General features: G+C 38.8%; 1 protein-coding gene across 1 annotated transcript in view; it reads left to right on the top strand.

Annotated features, from left to right (window-relative positions):
- Nucleotides 1-24,825, top strand: part of CRIM1 (cysteine rich transmembrane BMP regulator 1) — a 171,102-nt gene that overhangs the window by 2,421 nt on the left and 143,856 nt on the right. The window contains exon 2 of the mRNA XM_062489193.1: nucleotides 11,818-11,991. Within this exon, the coding sequence (XP_062345177.1) occupies nucleotides 11,818-11,991 (174 nt within the window). The remainder of the gene's footprint in view (nucleotides 1-11,817; nucleotides 11,992-24,825) is intronic.

The following is a 24,825-nucleotide window of genomic DNA, read 5'->3' as shown; positions in this document are numbered from 1 at the left end:
TATTAAGCCATGCCTTTATCCATTAACAGAATGAAGGCTGCACTTTTTTTGTCGTCTTGCACATTGGGAGTGCAAACCCTTTCCTTCCCCAGTCCGGGGAGGAGGAAATGGAAATGTCTTACAGAACTGTGTGAATAGAAATTCGTGTTTTTACTCTTCTTCCTTTCTTTAGCCTTTTCTTTCATTGCAATTTTTTACACTGAAATGACCCCTACTGGCTACAGTTATATGCATGTTTTTTGGTGTTATTTTTGATGCTTCATCCCTGTCGTATTCCAGACTATCAGCACATGCTAGGCTACAGAAGACTTTGAGAGCTGGGATAGCAACAGGTAGAAGTACTTGTCTTCTAACTTGTTTTTAGCATTTAGCACACTTGATATAAATGTTCCATAACACCTGATGGAGAAGCCTCTGTGGCATCTGTTGCTGGTAGCTTCTCTTTCTGAAATTTAAAGCAGACTATTCTTTGTCAAATCACTGTTTCTTAATGAAATATGTTGCTGATCCTGAGTTTTTTTTTTTTTTTCCTTTATCACTCTAAAAGCTGAAGGAAGTTCTCATTTATCTTACGGCCTTAACTGTTCACATCTCTAAGCAGTTCTAATGCTCTGTTTGTGTTGTTATTCTGAAGTGAGTAAATGCCTTTCCTGAATGCAGATTTATTCTTAGTAAGTAATAATTCTGAGGTCCTCATGCTGGTAGCTACACCTCCTAAAGGGCATTCTTGAGAGACTTTGCACACCTCCAGCCTCTGTTGACTTTACAACATCCTTTACAGGGATTTGCTGGATTGGTTCTATGAGGTGTTGAGAGCCTACACACCCTTCCAAAGACTCTTAAGGTTAGAAATTTTGAATGCAAAGCAGGTTCTGTTCTTACTCTCTACCTTTAAAGGTTGGCCTGGAGCCACCACTGAATTAGACTGAAATTCTCTAGAAACACCTTAGCTTTGACTTCTGGACAGGGCTCTGGCTTTCCAGAGGATGAGAGAGCCTTGAAAAAGCTCAGCCAAAGAGGTTACTCTGTGAAGGCATTTATTGAGATGACTCTTTTTGTCTGTTTCCCTATGTCTCCAGTTTCTGGTGCCATTAGATGAAGAGGCCTAAATTGCTTTGCTAAACTCTTCAAAGTCATGACAGTAGCAAATATTATAACACTGAAAATGATTGGAAATTATTTTTAACTGTGTAACAGAAATGTGATATTTTGTGGTATATTTGAAATACCACAGTCTGAAGGTACTCTGAAGGTGTTCTTATTTTCTCTTTAGAATATACTTCCTATATGAATTAGCCTCTAGGCAGACATTGAAAGAAAGGTATCACTGTGCCACTAGCTTACCAATAATATCTATTACTTTGTTTGGTTTTGATTTATTGGTTTGGTTTTAGTGGGGTTTGGGTGTTTTTTGCTCTAGTTGTTAGTTGGTTTGTTTTTGTTTTTTTTTTTGGTGGTGGGGGTACAGTTATTGTTGCATTACTTTTGCTTACTATAGGTAATTTAAGGCTTGAGTTGAGTACTTGAGGCTTGTCTGCCTAGTGGATAATGTCTGAATTGAAGTTTCCTTGGGAGCAGGAGAGGGTTGCTATAGCAGATTTTAGGCAAGTATTGGGAAGTATATGTGTTAATTTCCTAGGATGGTGGCAGAAGCTTTTCTTACTGTGACTAGTCCTAATCTCATTTACTGAACTGCATTTTTTGGGGAGTTTGGAGCATTACAGTCTGATTCCTTGCTGGGACAAGCTGAGAGAGTTTGGATGTGTCCATTGTCTTCTCCCCACCTATAAGTCTGCCTAGTTTTCCTCCCTGAGAAATATATAAGGACACAGTGTATGATATGTAACTGAAGTGTAGTGAAACTGGAGCTGATGAGAAGAATTTAAACCTTGAAAGCCTAGCTGTTTTTCCAAGATTTGGAAGAGGAAAGCTGATCTTTTTTTTTTTTTTTTTAATTTTTTTTTGTTTTGTTTTGTTTTGTTCAGGCATTAGTTTACATGTGTGCTAATGCAGTTATTCCCTGCTTTACTGAAGTAAGAACAACTTGCTCTTGCTTGCAGACTTGATAATATTTTTATCATAAGTAACTTTGGTAGCTATTATCCTTTGGAGAACCTTGGCTTTGGTTGTTTTCAGTACTGTACTTTCTACTGGGTCAATGGACACAAAGGCCTCAACTTGGTGCTCTGTCTCCAGACAGACTGCTATACTACATGCTTGGCTTCTTGCCTGTGATGCAGTCCAGACCCCTAAAGATCAGGCAGTATTGTGCTTTCAGTACCAGTTACTGAAGTTCAAGTAATCTGCAAATTGCATGTGGGTAACCCAGTTGTTTACATCTGTTTGGACTGGAACAGTGCTGCTCAGAGTTCTTAACTTTGTGTTTGGTTGGGTTTTTTTTCTTTGTTATGCAGTGAATGGCTGGGGAAATGTCCAAGTGGTTCTGATGTCCATGTGTGTGCAGGGAACTTCTTTCAGTAACATCGAGTGTTAGAACTGATGATGTAGTTGGGGACTTTATCAATAGTAAGTGGTGTACCAATGGTTGTTGATATGAAGACAGTCCAAGTATTTTGTACTGTTCAAAGGCTTGTCAACAATCCAGACTATCAGGGAGACAAGGAGAAAAAATATTTATGTTGCCAAAAAAAGAAAACTATCAGAAAAAATACTTAAGCTGTGAAACTGGAATGAGAAGTAGTTCTTTGGTGAATATTCAGCTTCTGGTATGCTAGTCTTGATCAAATTTAATAGTCCCTTTCCCCTACTCCTCCTCCCTGCTGCCCCCAAAAACACTTAGTAAGAGAATGCTGACTTCTTATACACAGACTAGATAATTTATAAGCTATTTCTACTCTGTATTCCATCAATGCTGAAATCTCAACATCAGTAAGAACATGTAACTCTGAGTGTGGCATGGAATTTGAATTGGATCAGGTGCTTATTTGACTTGGAAATGGTTTCCTCTCTGTTTCTGGGCATTGTGTTTCAATTTTAGAAATGACTTGGTTCCAGTATTTCAGCAAAAAATTAAATTGAAAAGTCTAACAGATATGATGCAGGCACTAGTAGGATTTTTCTGTTGTGGATCAACTAGTTTAAAACTAGAAATCTCACTGTAAATAGACTGGATTACTAAGTTTTGTTTTTTAACTTTTGTAAGAGGAATGTTCTCTTTATTTAGTTTTAGTTTTTAAAACTTTGTATAAGCATCCTCTGCTTATGTGACTTTTTTCCACACAGAAAGTGATAATTTCACCAGGTTCCCCAAAATCATGATGCTTATAAACTTTTTTTTTTTCCTTTTTAATTTTTTTTAAACTACTTTCGAACTTGCCTATAGGCATTTTTTTCTGGTTTAAGCACCTTCTAGCTAATTCAAGGATTCTTGCATCATTTAACTTCTTGCCTGGTACTTAGTCAACCAAAATGTCATTTAACTGACAGGCATATTATGCAATAATTAACCCATTAATATGGTTCAAAAATGTTGTTCTCTTCCCCTCTTTCCTCTGTGCCCCCCCCCTTAAGGATTCTTCATATCAATAAGTTTATAGGATCTTGCAGACAGAACTGAATGTTTCTCTGTTTTAATGGATTAAATACTTTGTAGAGGTGACCCATTAAGTATCTCTTGTGACTTATAAACTGCTTTTCATTTGAGAATGCATTTAATCCACAGGGAATGTAAACTTGGAAATCATGAACTCAGGGTTTTGCCTGAGAGTTTGAGTGACACTGTTTGTGTCTGACAATGCCTTAATTTGGACAATGACTGATACTGATACAGAAAGCTTATGTATATGGAGAAACTTACCAACATAAACTAAGGTGGGAAGATAACTTTGCATAGAGGCCATATAGAATAAATTCCACATAAACATACAGATTAAAAATAATCCCGGGGGGAGCTCTTGTCTAAACAGACTAGTTTAGCCTTGTTTTGGGGAAGTAAGCCCTTCCTAATGTTTTGAGAAGAATGGAAGCAATTCACACCTTTACCAGAGGCAATGTTCAGTCCCCAGCAGTTTTCACTGGGTATACTGGGTAAAAGCTTTTGAATTTGCAGATTCCCACTTAATTTGGGAATCTGCAAATCATATTAAAAACACCTTGTGGGTAATGATTGTTTAAGTTTTTATTAGGACTGAATAAGAAAATGTAATAGGCAACAGGGCTGTGGGCAGGAGTAAAAAGACTGACTGGCTTATAGGAATGCACCAATTCCCATGTTCTTACTCATTTCTTCAACTTTAAGCCTTAGATAGCCACTTGTAGGTTTCAGTTGTTGGTTTGGGTTTGTTAGTTTGGATGGGCTTGTTTGTTTTCATTTATTGGTGAAAAATCTAGCAAGTGTAATGTTTCTGAATCCAAGAGAGCCATTCTGTTGGGTCATTTATCCTTGAAATGAATTAAATTTCAGTGTTTTGCTGCAGGCTGTGTTGTACTCAAGAATTTTTCAGAAAGGCTGGATGTGTGTGTGGAGGTATTTCTTCCCCTCACTGATGGGTTGTTGATAGAAAACTGGGGTCATACTGATCATAGTGTTACATGCACTGATGTAACCTGTGCTGCTTCCACAATAGAAATGCGAAACTTGATGTCTATCTCTATGTTAGGTTTTAGGAAGAGAAAAGAAGCCTTGAGGGTAATTCTAAATCCAGGCTCGAATTTTTCCTGTAGTCTTCTGTCACTAAGAGATGGGGTGCAATTCCTCTGAAACATGTTGTAATTATGGTGTTCAGTGGTGCTGCATTAATGACTTGGGGGGAAAGTGGCAAAATATTTAGGATATCAGATTTCTTACAATGGTGTCGACTTTTCTTGGTATAGGTTGCTTTATTCATGGCCCTGTTCCAGAATTTGTCTTTGGCAAAACTTTTCCTACTCCTGTCAGCTTTGCTTCTGCCTAGCAGCTTCAACAAGCTGCCAACCAACTTCTTGTTCGCAGTGAAGCTGATGTGTGCTGCTGTACATGAAGGCTTCTGAAGCATGTGGGTGCAGAGTGAAGCTTGGGAAAAAAAAGAAAAAAAAGAAGAAAATTGTAATTTTAGACTGGTTTGGTTATGAAGCTTTGGCCCTTTTCTGAGGCTTTAGCAATTAGTTTTGCAAAGAGTTTTCTAGAGCTAGAGGAAAAATCTGCTATGACAGCTGAAACACCGCTGTCCATGCTCGTTCTAATCAGGAGAGTACTGGCAGAGGCTTTCTCTGACCTGTTAAATCCTGGGACACGGTGTGGTATTTTCAGTCTGCTATTTACAAACAAGCCGTTTCTGGTCATCCGATTAAAATAATTTGCTTGCAAGTATTTTAATCTTTTTTCCGGTGTGTAAATGTGTAGGAGTCAGACTTCAAAACCTGTGGTTTATTGTTTCAGACCATCTTTGGGGAATGAATGCGGCTTTTGGAAATACCATTTACTTTTGCTGTGGGAAACCCTGAGACTGAAAGTAAGAAAAAAAAAATACCAAAAGATAAAATATACTTCTCCCTGTTCCTCCCTCCCTCCATTCCCCCTCCCCGAAAAGAGGTGGAGGGGTACCTGAAGAAGTAAAATACTCCCAATAGTGTGCGGGAAAAGAGAACTTCAGAACTTGCAGCAGTTGTCCGTGTCACATGCTTCATTTAACCTTTCCATTGATCTCTTTGCCTTCCTCAAGACTTCTGTAGAGTTTCTGATAATTCACTGGAAAGCTGGTCTGTTTAAATACTTCCTGCATTCCTTAGTATGAAATAACTGTCTTTAGACACATGAAGAGCTGCTGCAATGAAAGTCTTTCTCACTACATTGAGGATTTGATCACCTGAGATACATTCTAAGATAAAGCAGGCAGTCAGGTTGGAGACAAGCATTACATACATGTGTTCCTGAGGTATTTAAATGTTGTGGTACAGTTCTGCTTTCTAGCTTTGACTAGAAATTTTCTCAGGAAGCTGCAAAACCCTTTTGTATTGCTGTACATTCCACATGAAGATTTGATCTTGGGAAGTGGACCATTCTGAAATGTGGGAAAAAAAAATGCTTTCTCACAAAATTCTCAGCTGTATGTCTTATCATAAGTTTCTTCTGGATCTAGCTATTGATTCATGACTTCAGTGGAGGAATAAGTTGCAAGATCGAAAAGGATTGAAGCCAGTGTATGAGCTCAAACTCACTTCAAGGGTAGTCTTTCCTTCTGCTGCTTTTCAGGGTTTGGGGCTGGGTTTCAAACATTCTTTAGTGGTAATTAGTCATTTCTATTGTTCAGCTCCTCCAAAACATGGATTTCCTTTCCATCATTCTTTTTTTTTTTCCTGTTCAAAGAGAAGCGAGAGTCTACTGGCAAGAAGCGTTTCCTTTTTTTACTTTAGCAAGTTAGAATCCTTTCAGTGTCTCATACCATCTTAATGAATACCACTGATTTGAAAATGCTGTTGTGTATGCCAGTGTGCTGGAGTGGTGGGGCTCAGACCTTGGGTCTGGTTTCATGGAGGAGTTTCTGAAAAGTTTTCCCCTCTGCCTCCCAGTTCCCAGAGGGCAGTGCCTGCCTCAATAAGGTTTGCTTCTATCTTGTCTTCAAATGTGAATTTAAAAGGATGCAAGAGTCTGTAAGATGTGACTTGGACAGTTTCACCTTCAGGTCATCAATGTATTTTTATGGTGTCTTTGCTCTTTTCAGCATCCTAAGAACTACCTGGGATGCTTTAAAAAAACGGGGTGGAAGTAGCAGAGTAAGTAACATGCTGCAGTTAAATGTACATTATGGGAGTTGACCCAGTCCACCCCAGTTAAATTACAGTTCAAAGGGTAGGGTGATAAACATAAGATTATTGTGTTGGTAAACATAAGATTATTGGGCAAAATGCTTGTGTATTCATTTTCAACAGTGATACTTTAGTGATCATTTCAGTGTGTTTCTTGCTCTTTGGAGTTTGTGTTTGTGTTTCTTGCATTATCTCAACTGTGAAGGTGAACAGTATAGTGTTCTCCAAACAATAGCTGATATAAATGTCCAGAAAGAAAAAGAGGATTTGGTGCACGAAAGAGAAGTGTCTGTGGCAGGCAGGAAGGAATTGAGAACTTGAAGGAAGGGAAAGCAAAAATTTAAGCAATGGAGAAACAGTCTCTAAAAAAGAACTTTCCTTGTGCTTTTAGAGTGCACCTGTTTTGACATGAGCTTTGTCAATGGGGAATAATAAATGTAACTATAATGAGGTAGTGTGTGCCTTGAAAGTAAGACTTAAAGTTAGTTTCTCAGTAGCATGCTTTTCTTGAAAAAAAAAAAAAAAAGGGAAGCTCTTCAGACAAAGAAGATGAATGCTTCAAGTGTGACCATCGTGCCTTGCATGGTGCTGCGTTGAGTGCTGGTATGTAGGATTTAGTATGGAAGAAGTGATGGAATGCTGCTTACCAAGACGTATTTCTCAGACTATTTCCCAGACTAGACCTGTTTAAGGACCTCTTGTTCAACTTGTTAATGCCTTAATCCTCTTCCCTACTTTAGATGCGTGCTATGACAGGACTTGGGAATTCAGCAACCCAGAGCAGTATGTGAATTTTTAGCATGCTGAGACATTTGCTTTGCAGAAAGCAAGTGATTATATGAATGATAGAAGAGAAAAGGAAAAAAGTTTGGAATGAATGTGAATTTTCCCTTCCTGTTGCTTCCTTTTGGTATGAAAGCACAGTTAGAAGAATTAACAAGGTATTATGTCTAAGACTTAACTATGATCTGAGTAAATGGAGAACTACTTTATTATCTGAAACTTTATTATCTGGAACTTACCTGAATGAGCTGGAAAGAATGGGGAGCTGCATGTAGATGGAAATTATTTGAAAGAGAAATGACTTTGAAGCTGTAGTTATGAGCCTGCTGGGAGCATTTGAACTGCTTTGAGGCTTGTGTGCAAAAAGTACTTGAGTGACTGTACAGCAAGACTCCAGTGACAGCTCAGGTTGGCTAAAAAGTGCAGCCCTTTGATATTTTGCCCTTACCTGTTCATGCCAGAACAATAAGGTGGTGAAAATTGCAGCTAAACAAAGATCAGTTTGGATGAAAGCTAATAGTTTACTTGAGCTTCTTTTCAGCTTCATTGCTTCTAAAAACTTTAGCTTCTTAACTACTTGATTTTTGTATTTTTAGGTGTCCTAGAAGTAGCTAGGGGATAAAATGTGCTTGAGGCATAGATTCTTATATTTGGGGTTTGTTGGCCCTGCTTGCAGAGAAATAAAGCTTTCACAAATTATTACATTTCAGTTTCTTTGTTCACATCATCCAGACTTGAGAGGTAGGCGTAAAAAGATAGTCTTCTGAAAAGGAAGCCATAGAGGTCAAGCAGAGCATGCAAGCAAATGTATGCAGCCTGGAGTAGTTTGTGAACTGTACCAGGTCCCAAATCACTGGTGTGTACAAGTTTATTTTGGAATAGTCCCCAGGACATGATGATCTTCGTGAGTAATAGAGGCTAGGTTATATGTTTTGTACAAGGTATCAGTCCACTGTCTGTTGAAATATTGCTGACTGCTAAAGGTGCAAGCATGCTGTACTGGACCACTGTTTGTCTACATCAAGGACAGCACTAGGTGCCTTTGCATCAAGGATCCAAAGCTTGGAATTGGTAGGATATGATGGATTCATCCCTTTAGGTAATATGAATTCTTTCATGTGGACTAAATCAGCTAGGAAAAGGAGTCAGTCTTTAGTCTGCATAAAAAATCATGGTAGACTTGGCACTGAATTACTGAACAAAGTAAGCTCTTGCTACATGTTTGCTACTGCATTGGTGGGAATAATCTTGTTTCTAAGTAAACTGGTGTGAAAAGGAGGCTGGTAGAAGATGTGCTGGCTAAAACTGGATTTGCATTCTTCCTGTCTGGATGTAACTCTTTTCTGTTCACACTGAGCAATGAAAAATAAATAACTTGTTTGAAGATTCAGCATGTTAGAAGTATTACTGAGGCATTTCTCTTCTCATTAAGACTTTAATGGCTACTGAGCTAATTTTTGAGGTGTGTGGCAGTGAAGACTTTAGGTGCACCTACTATTGGGCCACATGCTTCCTGTGTACCTCCTTTTCTGGAAACTTATGAGAGCTGGCAGATGTGGTACCAACCATTAACCTGTCCTGGAAATTGGTGTGTGCAGTGCTACACTGTGCAGGGCATCTGCATCCAGGTGTTCTGCCATGGGTAAGGGACCACTCTGCTTTTCGTGCCAGCTGGGTCCCACCTTAGGTGGGGTGGGCAGCTCTTGCGTGACAAAATCCTGCTGATCTGTCTGCCCTGAGAAGATCTGATGCTGAAATACCTCAAGGCAAAGCAGCACAAATGCTCTAAAATGGTTTGCTAGAAAAGCAGCAGAGCGCTGCTGTCTGTGTGTCCTTCCAGTGTGCACTGCAGTGGCGTGGGAGGTGCAGGACTGAGAGTGCACACACTGCCTCTGGGCTCCTGTCCTGCAGCCAGGAGCACAGCAGGAGCGCTCCTGTCAGAAACCGGGAGCAACACAAACACTTTCAGGCTGTTAGGCTGATCTGTGGTCCTTGATGTTACTGAATTTCAAACAGTCTTGGCCCATAGGTGTGTGTAGCTTTTGTTCTTGTAGTTACATGGATTACTGTTGTGACTTCTAAAATACAAATTGTCCAGGCTGTATTCCGGCTTCTCAAAAACAGGATGTATTATTGTTCTTCAAATTCTCAGGGCTTCTTTTTTTGTTGTTTTGTTTTGTGTTGTTTTGGGTTTTTTTTCCCCTCCCTTCTGTGTATGCAGGACCTCATCACAGTGAGAGTGTCCCAAGCATTACTGGAGAGGCATCTTCCTTTGAAAGAATTTTAATAGTTTCTCTTCAGGAACTTCTGTGCTTCCTTTGACTTTCATTGATACAGTTGCTGCATTGGATGATAAGTTAAGCTAAGAAAAAATTTACTTCCTGGGGTTAGTGACTATTCTTTCTTTGCTATTTTTATGGAGAAGAGCCATGAGGTTCCCATGGAGGTTCCCATCTTCACACCTAAAATGGACTTTGTTGTTTATCAGTGTTTTTTATCAGCAGTGTACTTTGCCAGCTCATAATAGAAGGCAAGAAGTTTCTTGTACAGGGAGAAATATACCTGTCAGAATCTGCTGTGGCACTTCCTGTAGATCATATACAGTACTGAATTGGTAAATAACTCTTTCTAGATTATTTTTTCCCCCAAAACAGGAAAGACTTCAGGTTAGTGGATATTCTGCATATTTCCATGAGTGGAAGGAATATACTTGTCGGCCTCGGCATGTGTGTATATATGATGTTATTTGCTATTAGTTTTTAGGCTTCTGTTGGGCATCAGACTACTGAATGACAGTTTTGTATTGGCTGTGGCCTCTCATACTGGAGGACAGCCTCTGATAACCCCAACAAGAAGAAGAAACCCACCCTTTTTTCAACTTTTTCTTGGCAGGATCTGTACTGGAAACTTGCTTGTTGATAGTAAATAAAATTGGAATGAACTTCTTAAAATGCACAGTGTGAGTGCTGCTGTTGAATCTAAGGATATAAAGAGTAAAAATATCTATTTTTTTCCTTTTGTCATTAGTAGAAGTTAGTGGACTCTGTGCAACTCTTTTGTGGCACCAAATTTTCCAAGCTTGTCTGTCTGTAAAACATCTGGTGTTCTGCAGCAAAGAATACCTAATGCCTAGTTTTGTTTCTTCAATCTTGCTTTAAAAAGCATGTGATAGGACAAGGGGGAATGGTTTAAAACTGAAAGAGAACAGGCTTAGGTTTGATTTTAGGAAGAAATTCTTTACCGTGGGGTTGGTGAGGCAATGGAACAGGTTGTCCAGAGATGTTGTGGATGACCTGGAAGTGTTCAAGGCCAGGCTGGATGGGGCTTTGAGCAACTTTGTCTAGTGGAAAGTGTCCCTATCCATGGCAGGGGGGTTGAAACTGGGTGGTCTTGGAGGTCTCTTCAGTTCCAGGCTGTTCTATTTTTCTGTCTTGATTAATCTTCTGAGATGGTGTGATGTTGCTGTATGCACTCGAACCTAAGGAAACTGAGATATTGTAGGACTGATAGTCATTTAAAATTCTGGCTTGACTGGATTTGTATTTCTTTGTGGAGACAAAAAAAAAAAAAATCTGATTTCATGTGGCCTCCTAAAAGGAAGATGGGCACTTGTAGAGTGGGAGCACCAGTTACACACATTTGACAGGACTGATTCAAAAGGAACGGAGTTACTTAAGCAGAGAGACTCGCCCTGGCCCCTCTATCCCTAGACCTTTGACAGCGAAGTGTGCAATGTGCTTGATCAGTTCTCCAAGAATGTCTGATAATTCTGGACTGCTGGAAACTCATTTATGGTCAATAATGGAATCAGAGGTCTGGCACCTTGCAGCTTTTTTGTAATAAAAAGTAATCTCCATGGAGTGAATTCTGTGTCATGCATTTTTAATCATCTTTTAAAATGCTCTCTTTCTGACTCAATTTTGACTTCTGTAACAACTGCAGGTTCTGTACAATGTTCTCACTTCCATTATAAATATAACTTCAACTATCTGCGAAAGTTATTTCTTTTAGAATAGCATTCATTTGTACTACAGCTATGCATTTTCCTGAGATAACATAGTTTTTCATACAGATGGAAGTAAACAATGCCAGTTGCTTTAGCAAAATGGGCAGTAGAACAGCTGGGAGACATGGTATCTGGCAAACCCCACTGTTTAGATTCATCTGTTATCTTCTGTTTAGCACTGTGTTGAACTTGAAGTGAATGGCACCTAACTCCAAAGCAGCTGACATTTACGTACTGCAGCTGGAATCCGACAGTGAGCGAGTTTGTTTGTTTGTTTATTTTAGATGAAAACTGGGATGATGATCAGCTTCTTGGATTTGAACCATGCAATGAAAACCTTATAACAGGTTGTAACATAATCAACGGGAAGTGTGAATGTGACACCATTCGGACCTGTAATAATCCATTTGAGTTTCCAAGCCGGGATACTTGTCTGTCAGCCTTAAAAAGGATTGAAGGTAAGCACTTGTCTTTAGTGTTTCAGAGTTAGCAATTTTTTCTGTGCAGCTGATGAAAAACTAGTGTATATGTTTAAGGGTGTAGTTTCACACAAGTCACTCTGGTCTTCCACCTGTCATAATACAGGTGTATGTTTTAGAGGAAGATAGTACCTCATAAGCTTGGAATTCCAAATGCTTTAGTTTAAGATGGGGGGGGGAAAAGCATGCTTGGTGTGCTATCATGTTTGCAGATTTTAAGATTAAATGGTTCTGTTTGTAGTTTGTGGTAGCTACCTTTGCTTATCTTCAGCTGTAAAGCAGCCTGGAATACTCTTTAGAGGTGTTGATGTGACTGAATCATGAATAAACACAGTGGATTTTAAGAGTAAAGGCATAGAAAAAGGATTTGTTACTATAGTTATATCTTTTATTGTATGAATTCATGAATTGCTATTTTCTTTAAGTTTCCATAATGTTACATTACCTTACTGCTCGTATTTTACAGTTCCAATGTTCCTTTGATTAGATTTGTATTAAGCCCCATATGTTTATGCTTATGTGTACATCCATATTTGTTTTGCTTTTCTTTTTTCTTTTTGTTGTTTATGGCTAAACTGGAAATTAGTTGGCTCAAATATATCCAACTGAAATTAAATTTACATGGCGTATTTCTGGATTGTTCTGAACAGTAGTTAAAGGAGTGATCTTGGACCATTTCTATGATGCTGTAATTACTGTTTATTCTCCAAAGTATTCAGGTGCATGCAGAAGTTGATTAGTGGTGTGGACCTGCTTAATTAGACTACTTTCAACCAATGTTTAAAGTCGTATTGAAAAAGTTAATGTATTTGTAATGCATATTTTAAGTTAGGGGAAGCTTTGACTTAAGGAAGTGTGATGTGATGTTATCTATTGTACTTCTTTTGTGTTAAGTTTTGTGCTACAGACTTCAACTAAGGAGATATGAGAAACTGAAGAAACATTCTCATGATCATTGGTTGTGTTGTTGTTCACTAAAGGCCTACAAGTGCTTGGTCTGGGATTTTGGTGGGGTTTTTTCCTGTTGTAACTCTAGGAAGAGCAGAGGCAGAAGCTTTGGTCTGTTGATGTAGTAGTGGGCAATAGCATGTATGTGTTCTTCAGTCTTACTGCTTCTCTTTTGACTTGTGAATATGTGACTAAGTCTGTAGTATTTCAGCAAGACTCCACTGGTATGGCAGTTCATTGTGTGCTTAACTCGCTGTGAAAATCTGCTGTGGGTTGTATTTTTGTACTTTGCAGCCTTGGAAAAAATGGACTTAGCTTGTGGAGTGGCATAGCTGAAGCAGGTTGATTCTGAGTCACCTGCTTTCAGTGATCTCTTTTTTTTTTTTTTCCAGCTAAATTTTCATTTTGAAATCCAGCATTTTATAATTAGCCACGAGGTAGCAATATTCTATGTGTAAATTGTCTGGTGTAAGAGCTCTGGTGCAGTTATTTTTTCAGAGGTGAAATTTTTTTTCCCCTCCGTTTTGTTTCTTTGTGGAGTGGGGACAGTGTTCTTCTAAAACCTCAGACTGTGGGGCACCAGTAGAAGTGTTTAGGGCCTGTTGACTTTTTAATTTTTCACAGTTGGAAAGGATGGCTGATGCAAGTGTTGAAGCAACAACAGTACCTTTAAATAACAGAAGTCTGGCAGTTACAACTTGAGTGTTATAACAGTCCAGCTTGTACTCCTGAAAATGGGAATTTGCATTTGCATCCTCAGTCTATCAAACTGTACCTCTGAGGGACGTTGGAAGGTAAATCCCTTTGTATTTCCTAATAGACAGGCAGAAGTCATCATATAATTTTGATTTTTGCATTTTACAGATACAGTCTGTTAAATTTGTCTACTGGGTTTTGCACTGTAAATGCTTAACACCCTTTCTTTCACCAACTAGGATTGGTAATTGAATGCTAGCTGCTAATGGAGGTTGTTTCTTTAAATGCATTAGTTCTTGTTTTGGTAATTAAAACCAAAGTAATACTTCATCCTGTACCTAAGCTAACGGAAAAGAAGAATAATTTTTTTCCACTGGTGCTTGCCACGTCCTTGTTTTCTAAGCAAGCCAAGTCTCTTAGGTAAAATGGAATAGACACTTTGGTGTGTCCAAGCCAGTATTTGCAGCTTGAATATTTCAAGGTTTTCAGATTTTAATAGTTTGGAAATGGAATTCAGCCACTTGGAAAATCCACCTGAAACATGGCTTAGGTAGTACACAAACCAGAGAGCTCTATGAGCATGTTAAAACAGAGAAGCCTTTCAGTTTATTTAAGGCAAGCTAAATCTTAAAGTGTAGTGTCATGTAAAAAGGGATGATTCATAAGATCTGTTAAATATGTCAAATTAAGATTTTCCTGAAATCCAAAGTACTGATGTATACTTCACTCTTTTGGCTTGTCTGTTAAAGATAATAGCAGGAAGATTTGAAACTAGTGATTTAAAGCTTTAAATACTCTAATAGAATCTGTTGCCATGGAAAGTGGGACCAAGGGAGAGTAGTGTAACTTCTCTCTCCTCACCATGCTTTACATGGATAATTAAATCTACAGTGTGATTAAAAAGACGTAAGTTGAATACCTGAATGATGGATACACCATAATCAGAGTTTCTGAAGAAAACTGCAGGGCTTGCTGAAAGCCTGCAGATAAGGAATCTGTTGCATAGATACAACCTGACAAGTAACTAACAGTGAGCTGAAATCTGGAATCCCATTTCCATATGGGAATGTGCTAAGGGAATAAGGCTTTTGAATGTACTTCATTTTCTTGTGCCTTTTTCTGCTAGCACCATCCCTTTCAAGAGCCTTTCCAGTCATCTTCCTTCTTTATCTAATTTGTCTTAAGCTTTTCAGCCTGTGTGTGGTCTTCCCTTCTGGGCTTGATGTCAATTCTAGCTTTCTTACTCTGCTAACCCAAAGTTTTCTCTTGTTAGCTTCATGTAGGATTGTTCTTTTCCTATTGGCTTGGGTTCTGCCTGCCTTCCTGAGCACCTCATATTTCATTCCAGCTTTACTGTCTGTCCATTTCTTTGCCTACCTATTTAACTCTGTATGTATTCCAGTTCACTTAAAATGACTTCTTCTATCCCTCCTTCCCAAAATCAGGTCACCTGAGCTATAATGTCGCATTGTTAGATGTCACTGACAGGTCCTGAAGCCGTGTTCTTTATTATGTCTTCCTGAGACTTGCTCTACCCTGTACTGAGAAAGGCTGTAATGAGAAGAAATTAATCTTTACTCAATTGTGTGTAGCCTCTTTAGCGGCACTGATGTCTATTGGGAAGAAAGTATGGTGAGGCTAAATTGGAATCTCACTAATGCAGGTACTCAAGGCATTTGTCATCTCCCTTGCCCTTGTTTTCCTGGAAAACAGTAGATTAGATACATTTGAAAGGATTGGTTTGGTCATAGAACTTGGTAGCCAAATTCTGTCTAATTTTCAGGTAGACATGCTGGAAATGTTTAAAGAGTTGTTACTCAACAGATTATATAGCATAAAGCACATTTATGCTTAGAGGCCTCCCAACTCCATCACCAGATTTGAAATACCTGTTTCTCCACATGGACCATCAGTGACTTTACATAGAGAAGTTTTGCATAGAAGTCATAAACCATCCTACCATGAGGAAATGCCGACATTTGGGCTTAGAAAGAAACTGTCTGGAAAAGCTATTGCATACCTAGTAATAATAATACTAACAATAATAAATTCCTGTGTTGCAGTGTTTGGGTTTGGTTTCATTTTTGTTATTGTTTAAAATGCTTTTGGTTATTGTCTTGATGAGTGCCTGTTCTGATATGGTTCAGGAAATCCTGTGTTCTTGAGCTTGGAAAGCTTGTTTCTATTCAGGAACCTTCTAATGGTGACAGCTTGGTTGAACTTGGGCTGCTGAAATGGACTGTGGAAAAAAATGGCCAGGGGGTGGAAAGTGATAAGATGCCTTCTGTCTGCTGAGCTACAGTTAGCAAACAGGAGTGTTAATAAAACTGCATCTATGCATTCTTGCAGTCACAATTTTCAAAGAATTAGCTGCAGCTAGCACAAGAGTCAGTTCTTCAGACTTGGTGTGTGATGCTGAGGTTTGGGGATGAAGTATTAATAGAGGAAATAATTTTTTTTTATCAAGATAAATTTGTAGGGCATTGATGTGAAGTAGCATGGAAAACTTGTATTGTAGTGCTTGTTCAGTTAGCTGAAAATCCAGTTTCAGTGACTGTGTTCCAGTTCTGGGGTCTTCTGCTTTCTCTCCTCCTATGCCTGCCTGGTGCCAGTCCAGATAGCTCTACAGAGTTTTAAAGAACAGGAACCTAAGGATGCTCTTGAGCCTGCTCCTCCTCTTCTTCTACTAGAGCAGGCCTGGATCTGTGCTCTTACGAGCTGCTGCTTCAGAGGCATCATCAGGTCTTCAAATGATAGCTCACTTCTTAATAAAAGTTCCCTGCTAGAATAGCTATCTCCTCTTCACTCTGGGAAGTGACGGGAAAGTTTGGAGTCAGTGCATCCAGTCTTTCACTAGGTGGGCTGTACAACAGGCTGGGTTCTCTTTGAATGATTTAATTAAAAACTTCAGTCTGCAGGTTCTTTCAAAGAGTTTGCTTTGATAATGTCGGGCTGTGATGTGACACAGACAAACACGTTTTCCAGAGACAGCATAAGTGCCATTGGTCATAGCAATGATGGTGGTTTTGCCTCATAGCTTCAGTATACACTTGAGCTGTAAGAGGAGAAACCAGTGAATTTCATCAATTCTACCCCACTAAACCATAAGCGTTTTCCCTATCAAAATTGAACTCGGTCTTTATTCAGAACAAATGTGAAGGATAAAATTTGTGCCTTTTTTGATGGAAGATGTGATTAATGCTTTAGGCAAATGAACTTCTTTCACTTGTATCTCTGTCCACATGTAAAATGTGCTGCTGATACTAAATTATTGAAACTGTTTTTCTAAGAATTGCTTCTTGGTTACCTGCCTTGCACCTTTTCAAGCTATTCACTGCTGTCCTTCATAGGTGAAAGGAAAAGGTCTTTTAAGCTGCTGGTATCTATGAAGCTGGTTTATTGCAACACACTCCTTGCATTCCATTATTTTTTACATGTAACTGAATAACTTCATGCTGACAAATGTTGCAATACCTGTTAGACCAGTCTTGGAATAACAAATATGAGAAGGTAATTTTATTCTGACTGCTTGTTTGGTTGTTGTTAAGTTTGATTTTGTGTAAAACTTCGCTTGTGTGGTCTTAATAGCTGTATTGAAAAACTAGAAGAGAATAGATCCAGCTTTATGCTGATTTATGAAGCAAAAAATGGAGTGAAATACTTTCAGATGTGCTTAATCTGATATACTTTCCACTCCCTTTGCACAACAATTAATGTATGTTTTTGCTCAAATAACTGAACTTTGAAGGTTGGCATGTATTTGCAATAAGGAATGCAGTTGTGGCAAAGATCCAGATTTTACCCTTGAACATGCTTGTGAGAGCCAAGTGCATTTGAAAGCAAAATTTCACATGAACACAGAGAAAGTCAGCAGTGCAGCTTTTGGGATTTTATTCTGAATGCTTAGAGACAGAAGGGAAAAAACACATTCGATATGGAGATAATACAGATTAGGAATACCAATACCAATTAGGAATTCCACACTGCTTTTGGAAAAGTAGTTTTCCAAAACAAGAAAGGAAGAGAACTTGATCACTAACTTGATGAGAGGATTCTGTGACTGTGGCACATCTGGGCAGTGCAGTTGCTTTCACAGCATGACTGTGCAGTGTTAAATTTGCAGGACTTGTCACTTTTTTGTGACTCTAGTTCCTCAGAGAACTGTTCCTTGATCAGGGAAGTATGATCTTTTTAGCCAATATAGCCAATAGCTATTTTAGCATCTGTTTTTAAGGCAAGATATCACACAGCCCAAATCTATGCCATGGGATTTCAAGACAACCAGAGGAAAACCTTGTAGAACTTTCAGAAAGATATCAAAAGGGAAATCTGACTTTCATATTTCTGTATTGATGTGGCTGTATACCTAAATTTAGGCTTAATTAGATTATGAATAATGCAGTTTGTATTAACAGGGAAAGAGCTGCATTGCAGGAACTGTTAGGAGAGAAGATTGAATACAGAACACAAAACTGAGCAGCTGGTTAAAAACCTGAAAGTGTTACCATCGCAAAAATTGTTCATAATTGCAAGTAGTGGTATATCTTTTCTATTTTTCCTTGCCATTTATTTGCCTTTTTATGTAAACGTGTGGTGTTTTTGCAGTGTGGGTCTGCTTTTCTACATCTATGTCCTTGGACATATAGCAGGTGTGGACAGCGTACTGAATCTCTAATTTGTGACACTTCAGTTGCCTTCAAACTTGGCAGTTTTTGAAATTGCTGTGGACAGAAGTGTAACCTTTATTGCAGGCCCTGGGACAGGTCTGTGTGACAAATGCCACCTACAAAGCCAGCAGTCAGATGTGATGGTCAAAGCAGGGTTGTTCCTAGAGACAAAGGAGCATTCTTCTTGCCTTTTCCTGTTTCAGATGCTTACCTGCATTCACCTGAAACTGAATACAAAATAATTGATTGTACCTGGAGCTTCTATGAGACTAGGAAAAAACAGGGCAGGTGTCTTATAGCTGGTCAGATTTTGCACTTGATAAATTCTGTGCCTTCCAAAAGCTCTTTTGCATGTTGGCAAGTAGGCTGTGCTTGAGATATGTCCACTTTAACTGCAGTGGCAAGCTACAGGTTTAAATGAATGCTTGACCTTACTTCTGCTCAAGTTGAGTAAGAGAGTGAAAATGGAGCAGGTGACTTTCAACAGAATGCTTCCAGATAAAGTGTTGATTTTAAGGATCAAAAGTTAGCTACACGTGACAGAAGAGACCTGAGAAAAGATTTCAAATTGAATGGTGTGTAAACATTAGGTTAATGCTGTGTAGTAGCAGGAAGCTATATTCCTGTGGCTGGGTCACAGGTCTTGTTTTGACAGGGCAAGTTTTGTTTGGATATATGTGGCATTGATGCTGACAGAGATAACTGAGTGTTGAATGAATGTATGAAGTGATAGTGCTATCAATAACATACTGGTCAATATGACAATTTTAGTACAATGGCTGTATCTCTATAAATAATAAGAAACAGTTTATTGTAAAATTAACTTTTGTTGTTGCTGGATCACCTCCAGTAACTTCACAGTTCTCTTTAAATGAATGATATAACAATATTTTGTAATTCTGAACAGTTTGTATAGCATGGGACAAACTATTTTAGCACTTTGTCTCCAAATTTAGGCCTTGAAATTGTTGTGTTTTCTAAATAAACGCTTCCACATCACCAGATTATTTTTGCTTTGTAATAGCATGAAGCATTACCAGCAAAGTGTTTGTGTCCAAGATGCATGTATGTATGGAGACCTGAATCAAAGCAAGTTCCTTTGAAACAGTTGGCTTCTAGAGAAACTTTGGTTTTAAATGTGAAGCCTGACCTTGAGATTGGTTTGATTTTTCTTTTGAGAAAACTATTCAAAGACTTTTTTAGTCTTAATGATGATAAGAAAGAGCTTTACCCATTCTTGAATTCCTGCATTCATATTTTCTTCCCTGTTGTTCTAGATTCCTTCAAGTGTTCTGTGTTCAAAATATTTTTTTAATTGTAGCTGTTCAAGTTCATGGAAACTTCCTTCATTCAACAAATAACTCACATAGTTTGTCTAGAATCAGATGCTATGTAAGTTCTGCCTTTCTGTCCAGAAGAGGTAAAGCTTTCAAAAACTCTTGACTTCAATAAGGAGCAGAAAAAAAATTGTATGTTTTATACATGTAAAAATTGTTGTCATAGTAACAAACCAATCGACATAATTTAAGGTGCTAGAATTTAAATGACTTGTCAGATATATATGCCAAAATTGCAGCTTCTATAAATGACTGCACTAATAATGTTAAATGTTGAACATTTTTGGCACTAGCATATAACTTTAGAAGTACGAAGAAAGCACTTTGATTTAAAGCAAGTATAAAAAGACCCTCAAGCCCCAAACTGGAAACTCAAATCTGCTTTTGACCCGTGATTAGGAGGTGCAGTCATACACAGCAGCAGAGGAAATGCTTGACATTCTCATCATGTGAGCTGGGACTTCCAGCCCTTTTGGCACACTTCTATGGGCACATCTGAGGTCTTTCTTTGCAGTTGTCATGTCAGGCTTCTTGTAGATGTAAATAGGGAACAGAGTAATGCCCAAAATCAACATGTTTCATCTTTCTGCTTTCTGTAATTTGTATTTATTACTTTATGGGAGTTTTAAGCACAAGTTCCTAAAATTTTCATGTTTAGAAATCAGGATAGACTGCTAGTAACAAGGTTTTATAGCTTGAGTAAAAATAATATATTTTTAGGAAGTTAATCTGGATGCTTCTGAAGAGAACCACTTCAAACATCCAAAATGGTTTAATAAACTTGTGACTGATATACCATACTACAATGATGGATAGAAAACAAGATGTAAAGTCTTTTAAACAAAATTTTCTAATTACTTTGATGCTATAGTTTGTGGGCAATGTGGATATTCTTTACCTGGGTAGATCACATGTGATAGAAAACTAAAATAGCAATCTAGATGCTGTTGCTTTTCAGAAGTCTTGCACTTCATACTGCTATATCAATTGAAGATTTAAGGTGTTTACTTCAATCTGTGACATCAGTCTGGGCATCTAGTCCTTACCGTGGTGCATGCCACTACTCTTCGCTTCCAGATTGCAATAACTGGATACCTTCTGCTGGGTCACTGAATGTCCTGCAGCGTAGGAATACCAGGTAGGAGGACAAACACCTTGAGCCTGGAACTCATCTACTAGAGCTGAAGAGCTATTGGAAGTTAAATCCTGTCAGTCTCCTAGGACTGGGTCTGCCCCTGAACAAGATGCTGGCAGCTGCCAAGTCCTGAGTAAGAAGAGCAGAGTGAGGCAGGACTCCTCATCCCAGCTTTACTAGGAACTGCAAACTCCAAGTGAGCCAAGAAGGATCAAAGTGCAGCGTGTGTGTGGAGGAGGGGAGGAGGAGAGAATGAAAAGAGGAGGAAATACCCATCTTATTTTTTTTTTGGGTTTTTTTTTTTTTTTTTCCCCTGACATCTCCTCCTAGTGTTGGAGTGTTAAAATGCTTAATGGATCAGCATGCTAATGCTGCTTGTTGTGTGACCTTAGGTATGTTAAGCAAGAAACTGAGTGTTCCAGGACAGTGGATATTTGGGAGAGCATACAGGTAACTGAGGGTGGATGGGACTTGGATCCTGGCTCAAGGGCTGTACCTGGCTATCAGGGCTCTTACAAAGAAATGCGTGATCTGACTGGCTCACTAATAGGTCTGAATCTCTTACAGAACATGATATACATATCACCTAATGAATGAGTCTGAGGCATGGTAGAAAATGAGGGGAAGAGGAAAATGTTGCCATTTTCAACATGTCAAGTGTGCTGTTTTGGAACTTTTCATTACTGCATCAAATTATTCTAACTTTGGCAAGATTTTTGTTTTCTAGGCATGTGTTTGCTTAGTCTTTTTCAAAACTCTGTGGGGTGTTACTGAGATTCCTAAACCAGGCCTGTAGGAGCTAGCATCATATGGAGGGGTGGTACACCTTGGTCCTGCCTTAAAACACTTTACGCTGTCCTTTGCCATTGTTTGAACAAACTGTTTATTGAAATGAGGTTGATTAAGGACTCTTGCTAACCCAGTTAACAATCCCTTATGTGGATTGCCCTGGATAGGGAACTGTGCTTTACTACTGTGTTCTGCAAGTTCCTTACACTGCAGAAGAGTTTCAACAGATCTGTTCAGTACTAATGTGAAGTGAGATAAAGTGAAACTTGAAAACTGAGATAAAGCTGTAACTTCACAATAACACCTCCCTGACTTATTTTGAATGACAGTCTAGCATTCCAGTGGTGTGTGTAGCTGTCCTACATGCAGACCAGAGCATGAGTGTCCATTGTAAGAAAGCCCTGCACTTTCTGTAGGCCACCATTGGTTTGGCTCAGGAGGCTGCAGACAGAAATGTCTGTGTCTGACGCTGAGTTTACTCAGGGTCCTTCATTTGTGAAGCGTTGATTTTTCCAGTGCACTCATTCATGCAGTAATCTCTGTTTTCCTTCTCAATCCTAGGGACTATTGCTGTAAAAGCTAACAGCTCATTGACAAGGGAAAGAGCACATTGGTTTCTAGCAGAAATCTAGCTTGTCTTTACAGCTGCAGTCCACAAAACTCATCACTGTGTGATCGGACATGGTTTCACATCAAGTCACTTGTGCACCTCTTTCCATTGCTATGGTAGTTCTTACTTGCTTGATATTTTACTTTACTGAAATTCAAATCTGTGAAATATGGAGCAAGAAATAAAGTTTACTGAAATCTTACTTTCTCATGAAAGCTCCGTGGAAATCTGTGAATCGTTTCTAGGTCTTCAGGATTGGCTTACCTCTGAACCCCTTGTGGCAGATCTTCCCTTTTTTTTGTTGTTTTTCTCCTCCCTCTTCTTCCCCACCTCTTAAGGGCAAAATTATCATAGACTACATACAGTTAAGGAACTTTCTGGGGAGTGCAAGGATTGCTATGGAGTTGGAGGAAAAGCTTGAGAAGGCAAAGGATACTTGTCAAAAGGATAGGACAACTGTATCAGGTTTGTGATTTTGCTCATGGTTTGGGGTTTGGTTTTTTTTTTTTTGTCCTTTTTGTTTTGTAGCATGGTGGCTTGTTTTCTTTTGCTGAGTGAAGGCTTTTGTTGTTCTTTGGGGTTTATTTATTTGTTTGTTTTCTTGAACTAAGCTAAAATACCTCAACCTATCAGTTATTTACTAAGGTATACATAGTAGATCAGACAGACCAAAAGTCCTCATCATCTTCCAGGGTTACAAAAGTTGCCAAATGGGAGCTGAAACCTAAAGTAATTGTGAGGTATAGCATAATAAAAATATGACATCACTTTAAATTTCTTTGTCAGTTTTCCCACAGAGGAAGTATATCTGTCTTAAGTTAAAAGAATTGTTTTTTGTCTTGCTACATCTGTGTTAGGTGAGCTCTCTGAATGTGCTTTTGATAAGGGTTTTTTGTTTTTTTTTGGTAAAAATAAATAAAAAACCAGCAAGCTGCTCTGTGCCTTGTAGTCCGGTGGTTTTGACCCATCCTGACTAAGTTGAACAAGTTGATACTTCCTTTTTCTTCTCATCTGTGTTTTGTGTAAACAAAGATTGACCTAGTTGAGGCATTAAAATGCTTCTGGCTTTGAATCCCAAGTGGAAAAGGGGGTTTTGAGTTTATGGCCTGGTGAAAAGGGGGATTTCTGCTGCCTCTTGCTTTCAGGAGCTCATGTTTCTCTGCTCCTCTGTGTCTCTTCTCCCTGTTGCCTTAGCATGGCATGCTGTGTGTCCATGTCCACCTGGAGAGGGGAATCCCTTAGGTTGTTTGAGCCAACAAAGATTCTTTATTGACAAATTGTGATTCAGATGATGTTGTTAAGAAATGAGGCTTTTATCATTCTGCTGCTTTCGTCTCTCAGTCTCTGCTTTTCCCTGTTTCCTGTTCATGATTACTTTTGAGATTTCTAAGATTTGAACAATTTCAGCGAATGGGTAAGGACTTCAAAGATATTACTATTCTGCAAGTACTGAATATGGGCAGGTGACTGAGACCCTGCAGCAGGAAATCCACTTCAGTATGAGGCACGAGAGAATCTGTGGGAGCTGGAGGACTGATAAAGGGGGAAGTATACTATTACTATTTGAACAACTAGAAAAGATTCAATTGAAACTCTCATCATCTTGAGTGCTACAGAATGCAGTTCTGAAATGAAGCTGCAGGGAACCAGGCTCAGTAATTTCAGTGCTAGTGAAACTGTGTGTTCTCTATTCTGTTCTCTTCTGTCAAATGCTTTCAGAAAAAAACCAAACAAGTAATAATATGGTAGATACAGTAATTGGAGACTCTAGATGCCACTAGGTGGCAGAACCCCTGCATCTATTTTGTGGATTTCTTTTTGTGCCTTGATTCTTCATCAGAGTATATTGAAAATGCTTTTCAGCTATTGTGTAATGAGAAAATACATCAGTAGGGCTGTTTATGTGCTATCCTAATTGGGCTCATATTGGCTGCTGTTGTGGGAAACATGGAGGGCTTGCAGCACACTCTTACCCTTGTTCAGACTGCTACCCCTTGTGAAAAGCCTGCTACTCAAAGTAGTTGCTTGCATTTAGTTGCACTAAGATGTCAACAAAACTCTTCCCCTTTTTCTTGATTCCGTTAATAGATGAGAAATGAGATTACACTGACATTTAAGAGGAATGCTTTGTGAAGAATACAGTAGCAGGAACATGGAGATGGTGAATAGTTTAACCTGTGGTAGAAGGTGTGATTTTTGAGTGTTGGAAGCTCAGTATTTTTGGGTGACTCATTTCTGTTGGTGAGACCCCTGTAGCTGAGTAATTATCAGTTGGGAAATAAATGTGTCTTGAAGAATACCTATTAATGATTCTTTTCAGTAAGGTTCCTCTTCTTAGTGCTAGTCTTTGATTGCAATGTGCTTGTCATCCATTCATTGTGGGAGATCACAATTTTAACTTCATTTTATTGTTGTTTTGACTTATAGAGCAGCTGAGATTGTGGCTGAAAACAGTCCAAGAATAGAGTCATTGCCTGCCTCTATTTACTAGTAGAGGACTATGTAGTTGTGGGTGTTGGGGACAGGATAAATTCTGCAGTTAGGTGTGTTCGTATGTTGTGTTGACTGGGATACAGCCCTCAGCTTGCATTAGGGGGTACAGTGCTACTAGGCAGGAGACATCCATGTCCT

The sequence above is a fragment of the Cinclus cinclus genome, chromosome 3 (assembly GCF_963662255.1).
Source record: "Cinclus cinclus chromosome 3, bCinCin1.1, whole genome shotgun sequence".
Classification (NCBI taxonomy): Eukaryota; Metazoa; Chordata; class Aves; order Passeriformes; family Cinclidae; genus Cinclus; species Cinclus cinclus.
The sequence above is the reverse complement of the archived record's forward strand: the minus strand, read 5'-3'. Positions and strand labels throughout refer to the sequence as shown.